General features: G+C 43.4%; 2 protein-coding genes across 2 annotated transcripts; both read left to right on the top strand.

Annotated features, from left to right (window-relative positions):
• The first annotated feature begins 94 nt into the window (after nt 1-94).
• Nucleotides 95-3,003, top strand: med20 (mediator complex subunit 20). The gene is made up of 4 exons (XM_058630973.1): nt 95-196; nt 1,169-1,314; nt 2,315-2,568; nt 2,659-3,003. Exons 1-4 carry the CDS (start codon nt 183-185, stop codon nt 2,878-2,880), a joined length of 636 nt encoding a protein of 211 aa, XP_058486956.1. The 5' UTR covers nt 95-182; the 3' UTR covers nt 2,881-3,003.
• A 1,401-nt stretch (nt 3,004-4,404) lies between these two features.
• usp49 (ubiquitin specific peptidase 49) lies at nt 4,405-15,715 on the top strand. The gene is made up of 7 exons (XM_058630941.1): nt 4,405-4,670; nt 7,149-7,266; nt 7,389-8,866; nt 10,177-10,384; nt 11,733-11,841; nt 11,999-12,204; nt 13,524-15,715. The coding sequence occupies exons 3-7, from the start codon at nt 7,454-7,456 to the stop codon at nt 13,625-13,627; spliced, it is 2,040 nt and encodes a 679-aa protein (XP_058486924.1). The 5' UTR covers nt 4,405-4,670; nt 7,149-7,266; nt 7,389-7,453; the 3' UTR covers nt 13,628-15,715.
• Nucleotides 15,716-17,432: the final 1,717 nt, after the last annotated feature.

Below are 17,432 nucleotides of genomic sequence, written 5' to 3'. Positions count from 1 at the left end.
TGTGTATATAATTATATATGCATATGTGTTACCTGGTAGCAGCATATAATCAACGGCTATGCAAATAATAACATTGTTTGTTTCTTGGTTGAAGGTTTATTTCACCGGAAGTTCAACAACGGAAGTGATGTTCCTAACCCGGAAGTAGTACAACGACTGTTATACCAAAAGGCGAAATTTCAATGGGAGTCACTTGGTGAGTTGATAAACTTATGGTTTATTATTAGAGTGCCTGCTTAAGCAAGCATCTATTGTTATTGCTCCGCGTTAATTACAGTTCCTGCTTAGTAAAACCAATGAAAACTCCCCATTTGTGTGTATTGCAAAGCAAGCATCTATTGTAATTCTTCCTATAATATTATTTTTTCGACCAAAACTCGTCCCGCAGCTTTGAGAAAACCGCGAACATCCTCTATCAAAACGTGCGGTTTGATCGGGGATGGCATGATTTGGCTTTTCTAAGCGGTTCGAGTAACCATGGCGACAAAAATCGCAAAAAAGAACTGCGAAATAAAATTCTCATAAGAAATGAATGGAGAAAAATCAATTATGATCAGAACCCAGTCCATTAAGGAGCCTCACTGTGTCGTCATACTTTACCGTAGAGATGTGGTTGAAACTTTAAACGGGTCAAAAGGGACTTTTCTCACCTACATCAAAGTTTTTATAGGTATTACGGGTTTTAAACAATCGCAGTTTAAGTTTTAGACGTTTTCAGATTTTATAATGAGTGTGTATTGCGCTGCAGTGTCACGCTGTCAGTTGAGGTCATGAAAATAATCACAAAAATCTCTAAACAAACTTCTCCTTTCCACAATTTCCACAATTTTTACATGAAAATGTTGCTATACTCGTTGTCTAACCCTGAGTGTGGTTTTCGTTTTCATATAACTTGCGTTTTTTTCTCAAAATCACCTAAAAGCACAGAGAGTTCCGGTCAAACCTCCCATTGACTCCCATGTTAAAACTCAGCTCTGTAAAGCCGGGTGCAGCCCTGATAACACTATGCAACTATGATTACTACATAAAATACAATAAAATTACATTTTGTGATCTCACAAAAGGTCAGAGGTGGGCATGTGACAGAATAAGCATATTGTTCGTGTTAAAATAGGAACATAACAATGCAAGTGTTTGAGCTTCTCGTTCTGTTGTTTTTCTTCTGCAGTGTGTGTCAGGTGCCTGTGGCGGACGGGAAGAGTGTGCAGCAGACAGTGGACATCCTGCACAAGAAACTGGAGCAGCTGGGCGCTGTGAAGCAGGGCAACTTCTGTGTGGACTGTGAGACATACCATGCTACAGGAAATGTCAGCGGTAAATGTCTCGGAAATGATTGAATTAACATGGAGGGTGAAGATCGTGCATGAAACGTGAATGAGTAATGCGTGTGAGACAGTGAAACTGATGAAATAGGACTGTTTTCATTGTATTGTGGTTGATTTGATCTAAGGTTCAGTTGTGGCATTATTTGGCATTACTGATTAATTAATTCCATTACATTTTTGGCATAATGTAAAACCAGTGATCTGAGAGACGGGACACCGACAGTGTAGTGGTTAGCATCCCATGTGTGCGTGGGTTTTCTCCAGGTTCTCCGCTTCTTCCTCCCAGATTTTGGGATTAGGCAGTTTGACCATAGCTTTGAGTGAGAGAGTAAATGGTTGTTTTACCCCGACTTTTGCCCCATGTGAGCTGGGATTGGCACCAGCCACCCTGGAGAATAAAATGGTAGAAGATGGCTGGATGGATGGACTAGTGCATTTGCCTGTGCTCATCTGATGAGGGTTAGTACAAGAAGGAGAAAGAAATAAAAATAAATAAAACAATCCACTATTTTCACAGGGATCCTGCCATGTTACTTCAGCTCAAATGACATATCAGCTGATGATAATATCACTACATTTGAATTTCTCTCCCCATTTTTCGTTGTGTGCCTTTTTCACCACCTTATTTGTTATCTCACGCAGCTGCAGCCTGTAAAAGAAAGCATGAAACATGGCTCTTTACTCAGGTGTGTTGATGTTGTTTTCCCTGTATGTGCTGCTGGTTGAGGTTCATAAGCTGCTTTTAGACATTCACTGAACTTTAGGGATTCTCTGGATATTGTGCGAAGGCTGGTGGGTCACACGTGTGAACGCCAATGTCTGCAGAACTTGCCCTGAAATTCTCTCTTCAGCTCCCCTGTATCAGCTGTAATTAATGGCCAAGCAAGCTCATGTGAGAATGCAATAGGAGAAACACCAGTGGCTCTACAGAGAGTGAATGCAGTACTTAAACACCTGTGATGATCAGTCCTTCCTCTGCGTTCCACCAGGTCAGCCTACCAAACTCTTATACGTGATGCACAACTCGGAGACTCCCCTGAGCTGCTTGGCCCTGTTTGAAGGTGGACCCTGCCTCGTAGCCGATGGAAACTTTGACGTCCTCATGGTGAAATTAAAAAGCCACTTCCAGAACGCCAAAGGACACAAGGTGGAGTGCCGCGGGTCAAGATTCCGCTACTGCGACTTCCTGATAAAAGTCGGTTCGGTGACGATGAGCTCCAGTGCCAGAGGAATATCAGTGGAGGTTTGTACTCGTATTTTGATCCCGAGAGTGAATTATGTTTTCTCACAGTGACTGCAGTAACTCATGGTGTGTGTGTGTGGGTCTCCTCAGGTGGAGTACTGTCCCGGTGTGGTACCAGGGGACTGCTGGAATCTCATGAAGGAATTTATGCAGTCCTTTCTTGGTCCCAGTGTCCCTGAACTTCCGTCCGTGTTTGCTGCCAAACCCGAGGGACTTTTTGCACCAGCAGACACGGTCGACACCATGACGCAGTATCTAGAGTTGTTCAACAAACTCCGGAAATTACAAATCACTGGAAATAATGTGCGTTAAAATGTCAGTGGGAGGGAGAGCTCTATATTTTTTATGTTTGTATGATGTATGATGTCTTATCTCACGTATAACACCCCTTTTTTGATGAAAACGTATTGTATTAAAGAGAAATCATGGACAGCAGCCAGCATCATTGTATGTATACCTACGTATAAGTACATACAGTACAAGCTTATCCTGACCAAATAGTGTATTGATGGCATTGGTTCTTTACAGAATTGTTACACGAGGAGCAGTTTAGCTAAAAGTACAATTACACAATTATTCTTATAATTCAATAACATGTAACAGCAGGTGGTGGCCTTCAAGTCATTTTTGATCAGATGCAAGTTTTAAACATTAATAAGGCACATAAATGTAAAGATCGGAGCAGAGGTGGGCAGAGGAGCCAAGTAAGAGTACTGTTACATTGGAATAATATGTAAAAAAGTATGTTGCATTAAAACCACTCTGGCAAGTACAATTTATCCAAAAGGTTACTTAAGTAAATGTAATGCAGTAAATTTAGCATAGTACTCGATTATTAATCCATTGCTAAATTAATCGTCAACTATTTTGGGAATCAGTTAATCCGTTTGAAGCTTTTTTTCCACGATTAAAACAAGATTTCTGATTGTTTAAGCTTCTTAAATGTGAATATTTTCTGGTTTCTTTGCTCCAGATAACAAATAAATCATTAAAAGTGAATCATTTTCATTTCTGACATTTTATGGACCAAACGATTAATCAATGAATCAAGAAAATCAACAGATTAATCTGTGATGAAAGTAATTGGTAGTTGCAGCTCTAGTAGTGATCATAATTTGCTATTCAGTGCTTCACCTGTGACTAAAACTGTTACAAATCAATAATCTGTTTTTAATTTAGAATTTTTATTTGCTTTTTTTGTTGGCTATTTAATAAATGACCTCTTGATTCTTTGTAGAATCATGAAATGCTTACACCAGGCATGTCCAAAGTGCAGCCCGCGGGCCAATCACGGCCCTCTGAGTGATTTTGTACGGCCCTCAGCTTCGGTTTTATAATGTATTGTTTATGGCTGCGGAGGGACTTTGAAATTCGTCCTCTGTCACCTGTCATACCCCCAGAAGCTCAGCTGGAGTCCCGGGTTTGAAACCCACCTGTGACAGACAAATATAGCACTCAGCTCATATTACGTTATTTGACATCAAATGTGAAAGAATGGCAAGATTTTATTTTTAATTGTTTCACTCCTGCATGGTTTAGATTTGGTTACATATCCATTTAAAAATGATAATTGTGACAATGAAAATGTAATTATTATAAAACACTGTATTTGTATGTAAATGTTACTGTTAAATAAGGTCTGAAGTGACCATTGGCCCCCGGAAATATTCACTTTATCAAATCTGGCCATCATTTAAAAAAGTTTAGACATCCCTGTCTCACACTCGTTGGTTTCTTTGGTGACACTAGATATTAGTTTAGTCATTTATTCATGGACCACATCATTTTTGACTGACTATCCCTGCTTTTCTAAAACATTCGACTTTCACCGGCCCAGCTGTTCCCTCTGCCCTAAGTGCAGCGGCCCAGCTTCGGTCACAGTGGTTCCATGTGGTGGCGGTGGGCGGTGGACTGTCCGGGTCCAGGTCCGTCCTGCTGCCTGTTGTTCAGCTACTCCGCCAATGAGAGCCCGGCTGCTTCTCAGTCCCAGTCCAATGAGAGCGGCAGGCTCTGGACTCGGATCGGGAGTTGGGTTGTTCAATCTGTGAGGGGGGACAACAAGCTCAGCGCTGACTGAACTGGATGGATGGTTGCTGGCGATGGTAACGTTATCCAGCTTTTTTTCCTCCCCCCATTATCCAATCTTATTAAATACACACAGATACAGCCCGGTACACATGTGACGTTGGGCTCCATTAACCGGCCTGATTTTAACACGAATGTCACCGGGGAGTTTTTGAAACGACGAACGGTGCTAGCGCGCTGAGCTAAGCCGCCGTACACATCGGGTAGTTAACGTTAGCGACCAACAGCCACCGTTATGGGTTAACTTCGATTGTCCTCGGCGAACGCGTTAGCCGTGCAGCTAGCGCTAGCCACCGCCACAAGCTAACAACATAAACGTTGGCTAACTTAGTACCAAGACGAGAGCCATGTGTGTGTGTGTGTGTGTTTTAAACAAAGTACGTTATTCGGCACGAAACGGTGATAAAAACGGGGATCGGTCACCGCAGAGCCCCGTGTCGAGCCCGTGGAGCTAGCGGTTAGCGACGCGAGCTAACTTAGTGCCCGCTGTCTGCTTCCAGAGCAACAAAGTTGTAGGATATTCCTGGAGAGTGGCTCTTTGACTGCTCTTTGTTCTGCGGCGCTGGAGCAGCCTAGCATGGCGTGAAGCAAGAGCCAGCCGGTCCCGGCAGCCAGACAACCGGCTGCTTCTCTACTGTAAACTGCGGACAACTCGCTGTATCAATGCTTTATTACTACATTCATGACAATCGGCGTCAGATGCGTTAATAGACATTAAACATGCAGCGTCCATAGCACCACGTAGCAACTCAATTATTCCTCAGACAAGAACGAACGACCCCCCCCCCCCGACACTAGATAAACAAATACTCTGCTTCATGTGTTTTTACCTGGAATAATTGGATTTAAAAAACAAACATGTTTGAACACAAAGAAGTCAATGGATTTCATATTCAGACACCTCTGTGGGGAAACTTGTCATGACAAATCACAGCATACAAGGAGAAATACTTTTTTAAATGTTCACACAGTTAAAAAGTACACTTTAAAATATTGAATCTTTCGAGAATAAAGTCGTAATATTAAAAAAGTCCAGATTCTACGAGAATAAAGACAGAATATTATTACAGAATGCAGACGTAACCAGTGATAGTCTGCAGTCGACCACTAGCAGCCATTTCCTCCTCCAGTCCACAAAAGAGATGATTTAGTCCAGGTCTGTGTTTGTGATTCTTTCTTCCAAACAGACTCAGTTTCTTGTGCAATCTTTCAAAAGTCCTGATGCTGAAGATAATGTGGTGCTGATGTGAAAAATGATATGAAGTATTTCTTTATTTGTGAAGCCCCTCAAAATGTAACTTCACAAAATGCTCCACGTTCCTCATCTTCCTCATCTTTATGCAGTGGATCATCTGAGATTTTGCTTGAATAATAATCTTTATCTTTAACTTTCTCCGTGAAATATTATTTATTCAGTTTGTCCCGAATACTCCGTTGCAAAAAGCAACCAAATAAATAGGCATCAATTTGTTTTAGATGCTTAAACTCTATTGGTTTGACTGAATTATTCATTATTTTTTAAAATAATCCTCACACCTCCATACACATTAAAAACAACAGGAGTTGTTGAGACTAAAGTGCTTAACAAAGTACACATTTCTACACATTACACACATGTCTGTGCGATACAATCAGGATTAAAGGCAAGATTGAAAATGTAAAAGAAAGAATGGTTTCAGAGTCAAGAATATCCTGCACTCATTTAAGAGTCAAAGGTGATGAAGATTCAAGGTTCTTCATTGTCATATATGACAATAATAATAATAATTATTATTATTGTGTCGCCTTAATAATGAGGCGACACCATTAGTAGTAATGTCAGCTAAACTAAGCAAACGCATAGGTAATAATACAAAGACACTTCAACTACAATGGTATGAAATATAGAATAATGTGTTCATGTCTACTTATATTTGTTACCTATTTTCTAGTATCAAAACTGACCTTATCTGGATCACTGGTCCTCATGGAGACCAAAACCTGATCCCTTCTCAGGATCAGGTTATAAGTTCAGGGCCAAGGTTAAGGTTAGGCATTAACTTAAGACAATGCTTTGTAAAGCTACAGGAGCTCTTGTGATGATGAGCCAAGCGGTGTTCTCGGAGCCCAGCCCTTATACATGCACATGTACCATACTGTGTCAGATTCCCAACGGTCAGTCATGGTTTGCTTCAATTTCTCCGATCAAATGTCCAGTTAGGTTTATCTGTGGAGTCCAACATTACATGTCGTGGTCACAGGCCCATAATATAAATTCTGAGCAAAGGGAAAATGACTGAAAACACTTAACTACACAAGCTTTGAATAGTCAGAGTTTTGTTTTTGAAAAACATATTAAATGTTCATTATGCTTGTGTGTTGTTGAGATCTATGTAATTTTGTGGTGACTTGTCTTCTCAGCAAAAACCTCACATGCCCCATCACTCCACCGAGAAACTGTTTGTAGGAGAGTAAAGTATTTTGATGATGTTTTCGTCCCTTTTTTATTTATAAAGAACTTTCCTGCTGGTGCTGGTGGTGACTGTGGTAATGGGTGATCAAGCTGCATGTTGCAATTGAGCTCTCCGCAGATGTTGTGATGTCCCAAACCCGAGCGAGCGAGCTATATTTACAGTAAGTATACATTTTAATATTCTTTCTATTCCCAGTTATTCAGATTAGCTGATTTGTGCTGTATTCCTGAACAAGCATGGCTCTCTACCTTACTATATGTTGTCCTGCGACTCTTACCACAGAATGAGTTGCTGCTTGGCTACGGGACGTGTGTCCTATCACTGAGGCCACATGTGTATCTGGAGAGATGGATCGCTGTAAGCACGTGGGACGCCTACGTCTGGGCCACGATCATTCTATCCTCAATCCTCAAAAATGGCACTGTGTGGACTGCAGCACCACCGATTCAGTGTGGGCCTGCCTCAAGTGCTCCCACGTGGCCTGTGGACGTTTCATGGAGGAGCACTCGCTCAAACACTTTCAGGAGTCACAACACCCACTGGCTATGGAGGTGCGTGAGCTGGATGTCTTCTGCTTTGCCTGTGGAGACTATGTACTCAATGACAACGCAGAAGGAGACCTCAAACTCCTCCGAGGGGCGCTCTCTACTGTTCGCAGCCCAGGTAGACGCTCGCTACGGTCCTCAACTGGAGGGGAATGTACCAGCTGGGTCGGGGAAGGTGGGTCGCAGCCCGCCATGCAGCTGGCTTTACGTCACAGGAGGAAAGCGCTCCTTGGGAAGATGTTCCGGATATGGATCGACAAAAATCAGGAGCTGCAGAATCAACGCAAGGAGAAACTTGAGGAAGCTAGAAGACAAAAGAAAGAGGTGAAAAGAAGACTCATGGAAGAGCTTGGCAACGTACCTCCCAGAAAGAGTGCTAGGCTTCTTACTCAGGCGCCACGTTCCATGATTACACTCATTCCTCGCAAATTTCGCGACCCTCCAGACCGCCTACCTCCTCCTCTTCCTCCCAAGAAGCCTTCCATTCTAACTCTGTCCCGTAAGGCTCCTCAGAATGGCAGAGCTGCTAAACTGAGGAGATACTACTCCACACATACCGCAACCCGCCGGAGACCCGCTCCGGGTGTCACTGGTCTGCGCAACTTGGGGAACACATGCTACATGAACTCAATATTGCAGGTGCTGAGCCACCTGCAGAAATTCAGGGAGTGTTTTCTCACTTTGGACCTGTGTGAGACTGAGGAGCTCCTGGCCAAGACCAATCACTCCCAGGGGATGAAGGGGGTCACAGGAGGCGTCGTCAGCAGTGGTAACACGGCGCTGTCGGGATGCCCGCTTGGACGCATGGGGAAGGCAGGCTGTTGGAATTTGCCCGTGGGCAAAAAAGAAAGCACTCCGCCTTCCCCGCAGGCTGCAGAGTTGGTCCAGCCCAAGGAGCCTCGCTGCTCCACCCGCCAGCAGATGTCTCTGTGCCATGAGTTGCATACACTTTTCAGGGTCATGTGGTCAGGGCGGTGGTCTCTGGTATCTCCCTTCGCCATGCTTCACTCCGTGTGGAACCTCATCCCAGCTTTCCGTGGCTATGACCAGCAGGACGCCCAGGAGTTCCTCTGTGAACTGCTGGACAAGGTGCAGCAGGAGCTGGACACGGAGGGGTCCAAACGCAGGATAGTCATCCCCATCACCAAGAGGAAACTGTCTAAGCAAGTGCTAAAGGTTCTGAACACCATCTTTCATGGGCAGCTACTCAGCCAGGTGAGGGTGCCAACATGTCTCACACACACACACACACACACACACACACTGTGATACTAGAGACCTGTTCTCAAACCTGTAGTTATGTCACCTTTTTAGAAATCCTCCCAACAACAATGTTCCACTGAGATTTCTTTTCTGTTTGATTTGTAGGATTATCTTTAACCACTGAATTTAGCAAAATGAAGAATAAAGAATAAGAATTAAAAACATTTGTGATCATAGCTTAAACGGTGACTCCGCAAGGTCACAGACGCTGCATGCTGTGTGTCTTTGTTTTTATGCCGGATGTAAAAAGCCTGCATCTTATTGTGTAATCAAGGCAAGCGCAATCAGGACTGTGGATGCTCCACCAGAGCCTGACGGGCCGGGTCAAGGTCCAGACGAACATTTTAAAACTGTTTTCGCGTCGGGTTCAGTCACACCGAGCGTCTCACTACATGTGCAGCACTTAACGTGTGTCCTTTACACACTCGGCGTACTTATTGGCTGTTATTTACACCGCATGTGACCGTAAACAACACAAGCAGTAACCATGGTTACGTGCCACCTGCCAGGGATGGGGTGACAACGTCGGCGCAGCAGCAGCAGCAGCAGCTTCTATTATCTAAATTGAACTTTGTTTGATCTAAGACATAATAACGTGAGCCGCCACACTCTTACCAAGAGAGCCGACACCTTCCAGAGAAATTAATTATAAGTTGAGTGATCAGGAAATCTGTGTGGTGAGAATCTTCTCGGCTCATCTCCTTGGTCTGCTTCAGTCAAATGCACACCTTAATTAAACCAGAGAGTTTTCACAGGAAACAGACGTGTTCTCACCTGCAATCTTCATGCACACAATGGTATACACGATCACACCGTCACTATTAACTCATCTCCCCTTTTTGTTTCACAAAACTCCCTCTTTTGCCTCCATCTGTGCCCGAATGCTAATGTATGAGAGACATTGTGACGCATTTACATGTGAAATGAGCACAATGTTGCTGCGGCTGCACAAACATACTCACCTGTGGAGCTGCAACTAATCTGTCGATTATTTGCTCGATTAATCGAGTAACCGTTTGGTCCATAAAATGTCAGAATGGTCAGTGTTTGTCAAACCTGGAAATGATGATGTTCTCGAATGATTGATTCACTTTTAATGATTTCTCTGTTATCTGGTGCAAAGAAACCAGAACATATCCCCATTAACGAAGCTAACACAATCAGAAATCTTGTTTTAATCATGAACAAAAGCTCTAATGTAGTAATAGGTCGATGGAGTAGTCGTTTCAGCTCCACTCACCTGGCTGTCGTCTCCCGTTCAGGTGACATGTCTGTCCTGCAAGCACAAGTCGAACACAGTAGAGCCATTCTGGGATCTGTCCTTGGAGTTTCCAGAGCGATATCACAGCGTAGACAAAGCTTCGGGCTCGTCGGCTTACCAGCGCAGCTGCACCCTCACTGAGATGCTCTCCAAGTTTACAGAGATGGAGGCTCTTGAAGGAAGCATCTATGCCTGCAACCACTGCAACAGTAAGTGCAACTTTCTTCATACACTGCAGAAATGAAGGCGGCAAGTTTCGAGGAATATGTTGGACTTCAGTTCACTGTGTGTTACCTGTAAAGCCGGAGTAAATGCTGGCTTTTGTTTTTCCGATTTGACGAGGCTTAAAGGTCCAGTTTGTAAGCATTGGTGACATCTAATGGAGAGACTGTATATTGGAGTAAATGACTCCTCCACTCACAGGATGTTGTTCTTCTTTGTTTGCATGGCACTTTAGAAACAGAGTGGCACAACAAGGTCCTTGCATTGAGCACAAATAAAAGGTTTTTTATATAAGGATACAGAAACCAGACCACTTTTATTTTAACCCTCAGAACACGGAGCATTTTGGCTGCTAAAAACTTACAGTTTATAAAGAGGCTATAGGAATGCACAACCGAGGCAATCTGATGAAAGACGTCTTTCATTTGCACCAACTATATAAACACACCTGAGGAAAGAGTACTGAAAATGTTTAAGATCAGATTGAATTTGTGAAATTTGGAAATACGTCACAGTTCAGAGTTCACATGGCTCGTTTTTATGAACAAAGAGAAAAGAAAAACACTCGAGTTTTGTGACTTCTGCACAATTATTGCTACTTTATATCACGACCAAAGATGTGACAGAAAAAGAATCATAACTTTGAGTCAAAAACACATAAAAATACTTTTTAAACCCTGAATATGTGACCTATAAACACACATCACCAGGATGTCCATAATTATATTATGTATATAATTGTATGTATAAATATTCCCATGGCAAATTACCATGGGTGCACATGAGCACTAAGGGTTCAAATGATTATACGCTCCTACAAACACAGGTATATTAATATGCTTCTTCTTATTTGTAGGATATTCCGCCAATAATCCCTCCCTAAATGCCACAGACCAGCCCTTGAAGTCATGTCTGAATGCAGCTTTCTTCAGTGTTGCATATAAAATGAAGCTTCCTGAGAAAAGGAAACTGCAGTGACTTGAATTTTATTTGTCAGTTATGAACATGTCACCTTTGGAGAATGTTTTCTGCATCTGAACACGTTTATTCAGTTTTAACCAGCAAGTTCTTCTGCTGCTCAACTCAAAAGCGAGCGATAATTGAGCATCACGGCGTCTCGGCGATGTGACTGAGTGTGAAAGTGTTTGCCCGCTTGTTGAGCGCCGGACGGAGGACGAGACGTTAAAAACAACACTGACACTGAGTCTTCTTTGAAAGTCCTGAAAATGCTTGTGTAGCCTGATTATTCATAATCAAGCCAACCACATAAATACTGTGCATTTGAAGTCTTCTGTGGATTCCCTTTTGTCATCCTATTGTTTGATGGTTTGCCAGGAAGAAGACGGAAATCATCCCACAAACCCTTAGTTCTGTCAGAGGCGTGTAAGCAGCTTCTGATCTACCGCTTACCTCAGGTTCTACGGCTGCACCTCAAACGCTTCAGGCAAGTTCTGCCAAACACTCGCTGCTTTGCTTTATAATGTTATAATTCAATGTCTTCCTTATTTAAAACGACGTGAGTAAGCATGTGTTGTTTAGTTTAAGTCGCTACAGGAGAATTTGAGTCAGTGTGACACTAACTAGCTCCTGTTGTGTGGCAGATGGTCGGGGCGGAACCATAGGGAGAAAATCGGCGTCCACGTGGCCTTTGACCAGGTTCTGAACATCAAACCGTACTGCTGTACAGGCTCAGGTCACTCTGTCCACAGAGGAGGCTACACCTATGATCTGTCTGCTGTCGTCATGCATCATGGTAAAGGCTTTGGCTCAGGGCATTACACCGCATACTGCTACAACACAGAAGGAGGTGAGCACTCGTTTGTGTCTTTGAGGATATTCACATGTTTTCTAACCTCTACACTCGCCCAAATGTGACAACATTATTTGTTAATCCATTTTCTATTAGTCACCGCGATGTCTTCTCCGCTGCTTACACTGAATATGAAACTCCACTCACAGCAACAATAATGTTTGAATGGAGGTCAATGGGAAAGTGAGACGACTTCACACTTGATCGTTATCATCGGTAAACGCTTTCCTCGGGGGTTCGTTGTCTCTCAATCTCCAATAGCACCTGCTTTTGTAAATGATCTTCCCATTGAGAGGAAAATAGCTGATATCACATTTCTCAGCCACACGGGTACGGTCTATCCGGGGGTCCTGGAGAGGAGGAACAGTGTGGTTTTACAGTGGACCAGCTCTATGCTCTCGGCAGGGTCCTGGAGGGTGCATGCGAGTTCGCCCGACCAGTCTTCATGTGCTTTGTGGACTCGGAGAAGGCGCTCGATCATGTCCCTCTGGGAGTCCTGCGGGGGGTGCTCCGGGAGTACGAGGTACCGGAACCCTTGATAAGGGCCATCCCTGTACGACCGGGGTTGGAGCTTGGTCCGCATTACCACAGGGCTGCCCTTTAACATCTTGGGGAAGACCCAGGACTCACTGGAGAGAGCTGTTACCCCCGCAGCCCGACCTTGGATAAGTGGTAGAAATACATATGTGTGATTAACAGCTAATATCGTCCAATAGGCGCCCGAGAACTTCCATCAGCACAGTGTCAATATGGCACCGGCATAACCGCAAATCGCTAGGCTTCCAAATGGGAGTTCCAATCAATCAATCAAACTTTATTTATTTAGCACTGCTCATACCCACTGAACCACCCGCCACCACCAAACAGCCGTTTTAGGTGACACACGGCTGGTATTACATGTTTTACACCAGTGGGGAAACGCCGTCATGGAACTCCCAAACAGCCGTGGATGAAGTCATGAGCGGCTTCCTCTTGTGTAGAATGAGAAATGCTGCCTGGTGTTTCGGTGGCTTGTGTTTTCACAACATAACACATCACATCAGTCTGATGCATTTCTAGGCTGTACATTTTGAACTCTACCAGGTTTTTAAGGTTTGACTTTGAACGCGATGGTGCGTCTGGTCTTCAGTCAGCCTAGCACGTCCCTTACCCCCCTCCCCCTGCACCATCTCCTCCTGCACTCTCACCCTCTGTGTAGCTTATTCCTCTTTTGTAAGTCTTTCCCCCTCAGGATCAAATAGTTATGTGAAATTCGGATAAAAATAGCACCAGCCCTCGTGTTGAATCTTAAACGTCTTCTGTCTTTGTATCCTCAGGTTTTTGGGTCCACTGTAACGACTCTGACATGAAGGTTTGCAGTGTGGAGGAAGTGTGCAACACTCAGGCCTATATTCTCTTCTATACCCAGAGGTCCGCGTAGGCACCTCTCGCTGTGATGTCGACCTGCATACGGCAGCGTAGGGCTGCATTTATTAAAATGTTCGCTGATGTTTTCCCAGATGTCATTGCACACAATCACCTTAAACTGATTTATCTAAAAAAAGATAAGAATGAGGGCAGTAGGACAGCCGCCGCCACCATCGCGAGTCGAGTTGAACATTTTAGCAGCGTAACCAAGAAGAGAGAGATGGAAATAAACGGTGTCCTGCTGTAAATTTTGCAATTCAGAAATGTTTTTTTGTTTTTTATTAAAGAAAGGAAATCAAACACATTTTCATAAATGCAGCCACAGCTTTCTCCAACTGTGGGACCAGCATATTGGTTTATGGCCTAAAGACTGTGGGAGCAGGTCTCACTCTGTCCTGCTGAACACCAACACGTGTGTGTGTGTGCGTCCATGTTTTTTTTTCAGTCTCGTCAGGTCTTGTTGTGTCTGGAAACAACCGGTCACTCAACAAAACACTTTCGTGGGCAACACAGACTCTGGGACGGTGCATTTTCTGTAACTGTACATTTGATCTCAATGAACTACGACTTAATAACGACGGAAGGTACATCATGTGACGTCATAGCGTAAATCCACTTGAATGAAAGTGTGCTGACCGTCTGGACTCTGTGTTGCCTCGTTTTCAGCTTTTTTTAATTATGGTGTGTTTCCATCTACGACTCGACTCGACTCGCCGCGGCACGGTTAAGTTGCGTTTCCATTAGCATAGTACCTGGCACCAGGTATTTCTTCTTTTCTTCTTTTTTGAAGTACCTGCTCTGGCAAGGTTCCAAGCATGCTGAGTAGGTGCTATGCATAATCACTGCCGGCCACTGATTGGTCAGAGTGCCGTCACAGGAAGAGACGTCCGACACAAGAATCAAAGCCGAACAATGCCAAACTGTAGATCTGTTAAAAAGACGTAACAATCCTAAAAATGTAGGTTAATCTCCAACGATTATCAGAGAAATGTCTAAAATCTGATTCAGTTACACTGAAAACAACTGCTTTACAAGTCACGAGTCACTCGCTTGTGTCGCGTGTAAAACCTGACTCCGCCCATGACTCCGCCCACATTGAGTAAGTACTTTTTTGTAGTGGAAATGCAACGTTAACCGAGGCGAGGCGAGCTGGGACCATAGTGGAAAAGGGCCATTATTGTGACGTCGGTTCTGAAAACTTTCACTACTCATCATCATCATCATCACCATCATCATCATCACGGTTCGTATTTCATGTCGTCCTCTCCTCACTTGTACTGCTGTGACTGAATACTGTGCGATTACAGTGAACAGGACTCATTTTTGTTTTCTTTTAAAAAGTCAATGTGTCATAAAAAAAAAAAAAAAAAGTCCAGAGTTTTAGACACTTGATTGAAGGTGAGTGACGGAGAGCTGCACTTTTTTGAGGAGGGGGCTATATTACTGTTGGTCCTATCTTTTGTGATTGTTCATCTTTTTAGCTTCTGTAACATCTTTAAATGGCAGCTCCCCCTTGTGGTTTAACAGTTAAACTAGTCTGAGCCCACGTCCTGATGCACTCGACTTGACTGCAGCTGAGTTTTTAAAACCACGACATCTGGAGGAGGAGGAGGAGGAGTGAACGGGGCAGACTGGGATACTGAAGAATGTTGTTTTTGCCAGTCTTGGGGTACCCATTTTGAGTTGAGCACCTGAAAGCAATATATTGTACATCCTGCATCTTGATGGGAAATTAAGATAAAATCAGGAATTTCTTCTGCTTGTTATACAATGTTTTTTTTTGTTGTTTTTTTTCTACTCTGCTGTTTCTATCAAGGTTCTTTAGAATTTGCTAGGTAATCAAGAAGAAAAAAATACCCTGCCGCATTTGATACGAGTCAAACGCGACAACACATTTGTGAACTCTATGTAAAAGTTGGAACAATCTAATGACGATGAATGTCTTACTTTTTAGTGGTCAGATGTGGCCATGCCACTCCCTCTGATCCCCCGCCCCCAAGTTCTGTCTTGTACTGTAAAAAAAAAAAATACCTGTCATAAATGTAATGATCATATGGGTTTTGCCTGAAGGTAATTATTAAAAAGACAAAACAAATTTCAACCTCACGCGTCATGTTTTGATTTTAAAGGACGGCCTCTCTGAAAGTAATGACAGGAAGAGAGGATGCCGTCGTGTTCATGTGGGTTTTAAAGCGTCTGCAGTTCAGGAGATTAACGTACGTTCACGGTAAATGGATTCATGGTGGCGTTCATCTCTGCAGACATTAACACACGGATACAGTGAAGTAGGCCTGAATTAATCCACAGGATTAGAAGACCGATCCGCGCTTGATCTGAGGCTGAGACCTTTTTAATTCTGCTTCTCTAATGCTTTCTTGAAAGATTTGAAACCGAGAATAACTGTAATCTAATCCAGACAAAGATGCTGCTGTTGGGGGGGGGGGGGGGGGGGGTATTAAATTTAAATCATATTTGAGGATTATTTGTCCTCTACAGTGAACTGCTCTCATGTTCACATATTCACTGATGAGGCACTGTTATAATAAGTGGAACGTCCACCTCTAGGTATTGATATGGTGGTCCATTATTGTCTAAGCTGTGAGAATATGTAACACACTTGTGTTCCTGAATGTGTGTCTGAGTCCATAGAGGCTCATCTTCAGTGCTCAACTAATCACTTTATCCATTTTCAGTTATTTCAGCATTAAAACCATTACAACAACTATTTCAGTAGCCTTTCTAATTAACTGTGACCCTTGTTTTGTAAAAGAGCAGCTATAAAGGTTGGTAAAACCATCAAAATGCTAACAAGAGCGGCTAAAAGATGAGATAAAACTAGGACCGTGCTTTGTGTCCTCCGTGCAGCAGCTCCCGGACCTCACCGTCTCCCCTCACTCAACAGCCTTCACTTTATTCGTTAATACCCTCAAAAATGGCCACAAAGCCGCAGAATAATAATAATAATATCTATATGTGTTGATGGTCAATCGCTTGTGTCACGTATGATGTTTCGAGGCAATCGGTCGACAGAGTTACAGGGCACTTCCTGTTTGGTGACGAATGGTCGAAGTTCGCCAAACTTCCATGGCGGAAATTTGAATCCTCAAAACCTTTCGATCACTTTATGTCTCTGACGTGTACAAATGTACATGTGTGTATTTTAAGACGAGTTTGTTCATTTATGAAGCGAGTTACATTTACGATTTCAAAAGACCTATTTCCTGTGTGCAGGTCATGGGGCATGCAGCACTGCACAGGGCGGGACCCTGGTCTCACATATGATGTTTCGAGCAGATCGGTCGATGTATGGCCATGTTACTTCCTGTTTAGTAGTGTAATGGCGGCTACATTCATTGTGTTGGGTCAAGTCTGTGTCTGTAGACGTATTCAGGGTCGGTCTCTTGTGTCATGTATGAAGTTTCGAGGCGATCGATCAATGAATTCCGAAGTTATAGGAAAACTTCCTGTTTCGAGTGGTGGAAATTCGACAAATGTCCGATGGTTGCCGTGGCCACGCCCTATTGAATCTGCAAAAAACGTTCAATAACTTATTGCCTTTGATGTGTCTATTACAAACTGTCACAGTTTTTATATCGGTACGATAAATGCTCATTTACAAGTGTGAATCGCCAAATTGAAATTCACCGCAACTTAATTTTGTTGCACCTTAGGGGGGCGCTATAGAGCTGTTCGAGCACAATGCCAATATCACATTTTCGGCAGACCTGACCTCCGTGCAGAGTTGGGGGTCCGTTTCTTGTGGCACGTATGAAGTTTCGAGGCGATCTGTCAATGAATGGCAAAGTTATAGGAAAACG

The sequence above is a fragment of the Solea solea genome, chromosome 6 (genome assembly GCF_958295425.1).
Source record: "Solea solea chromosome 6, fSolSol10.1, whole genome shotgun sequence".
Taxonomy (NCBI): domain Eukaryota; kingdom Metazoa; phylum Chordata; class Actinopteri; order Pleuronectiformes; family Soleidae; genus Solea; species Solea solea.
This window is presented reverse-complemented; position numbering and strand designations above follow the sequence as displayed.

Bases quoted from the DNA above. Each gene is read 5' to 3' on its own strand.
- med20 (XM_058630973.1), top strand. The intron at 1,315-2,314 runs GTAAATGTCTCG...GCGTTCCACCAG, and splicing joins TGCTACAGGAAATGTCAGCG to GTCAGCCTACCAAACTCTTA. The intron at 2,569-2,658 runs GTTTGTACTCGT...GGGTCTCCTCAG, and splicing joins CCAGAGGAATATCAGTGGAG to GTGGAGTACTGTCCCGGTGT.
- usp49 (XM_058630941.1), top strand. From the start codon at position 7,454: ATGGATCGCTGTAAGCACGTGGGACGCCTACGTCTGGGCCACGATCAT. The intron at 10,385-11,732 runs GTAAGTGCAACT...ATGGTTTGCCAG, and splicing joins TGCCTGCAACCACTGCAACA to GAAGAAGACGGAAATCATCC. The intron at 12,205-13,523 runs GTGAGCACTCGT...TTGTATCCTCAG, and splicing joins CTGCTACAACACAGAAGGAG to GTTTTTGGGTCCACTGTAAC.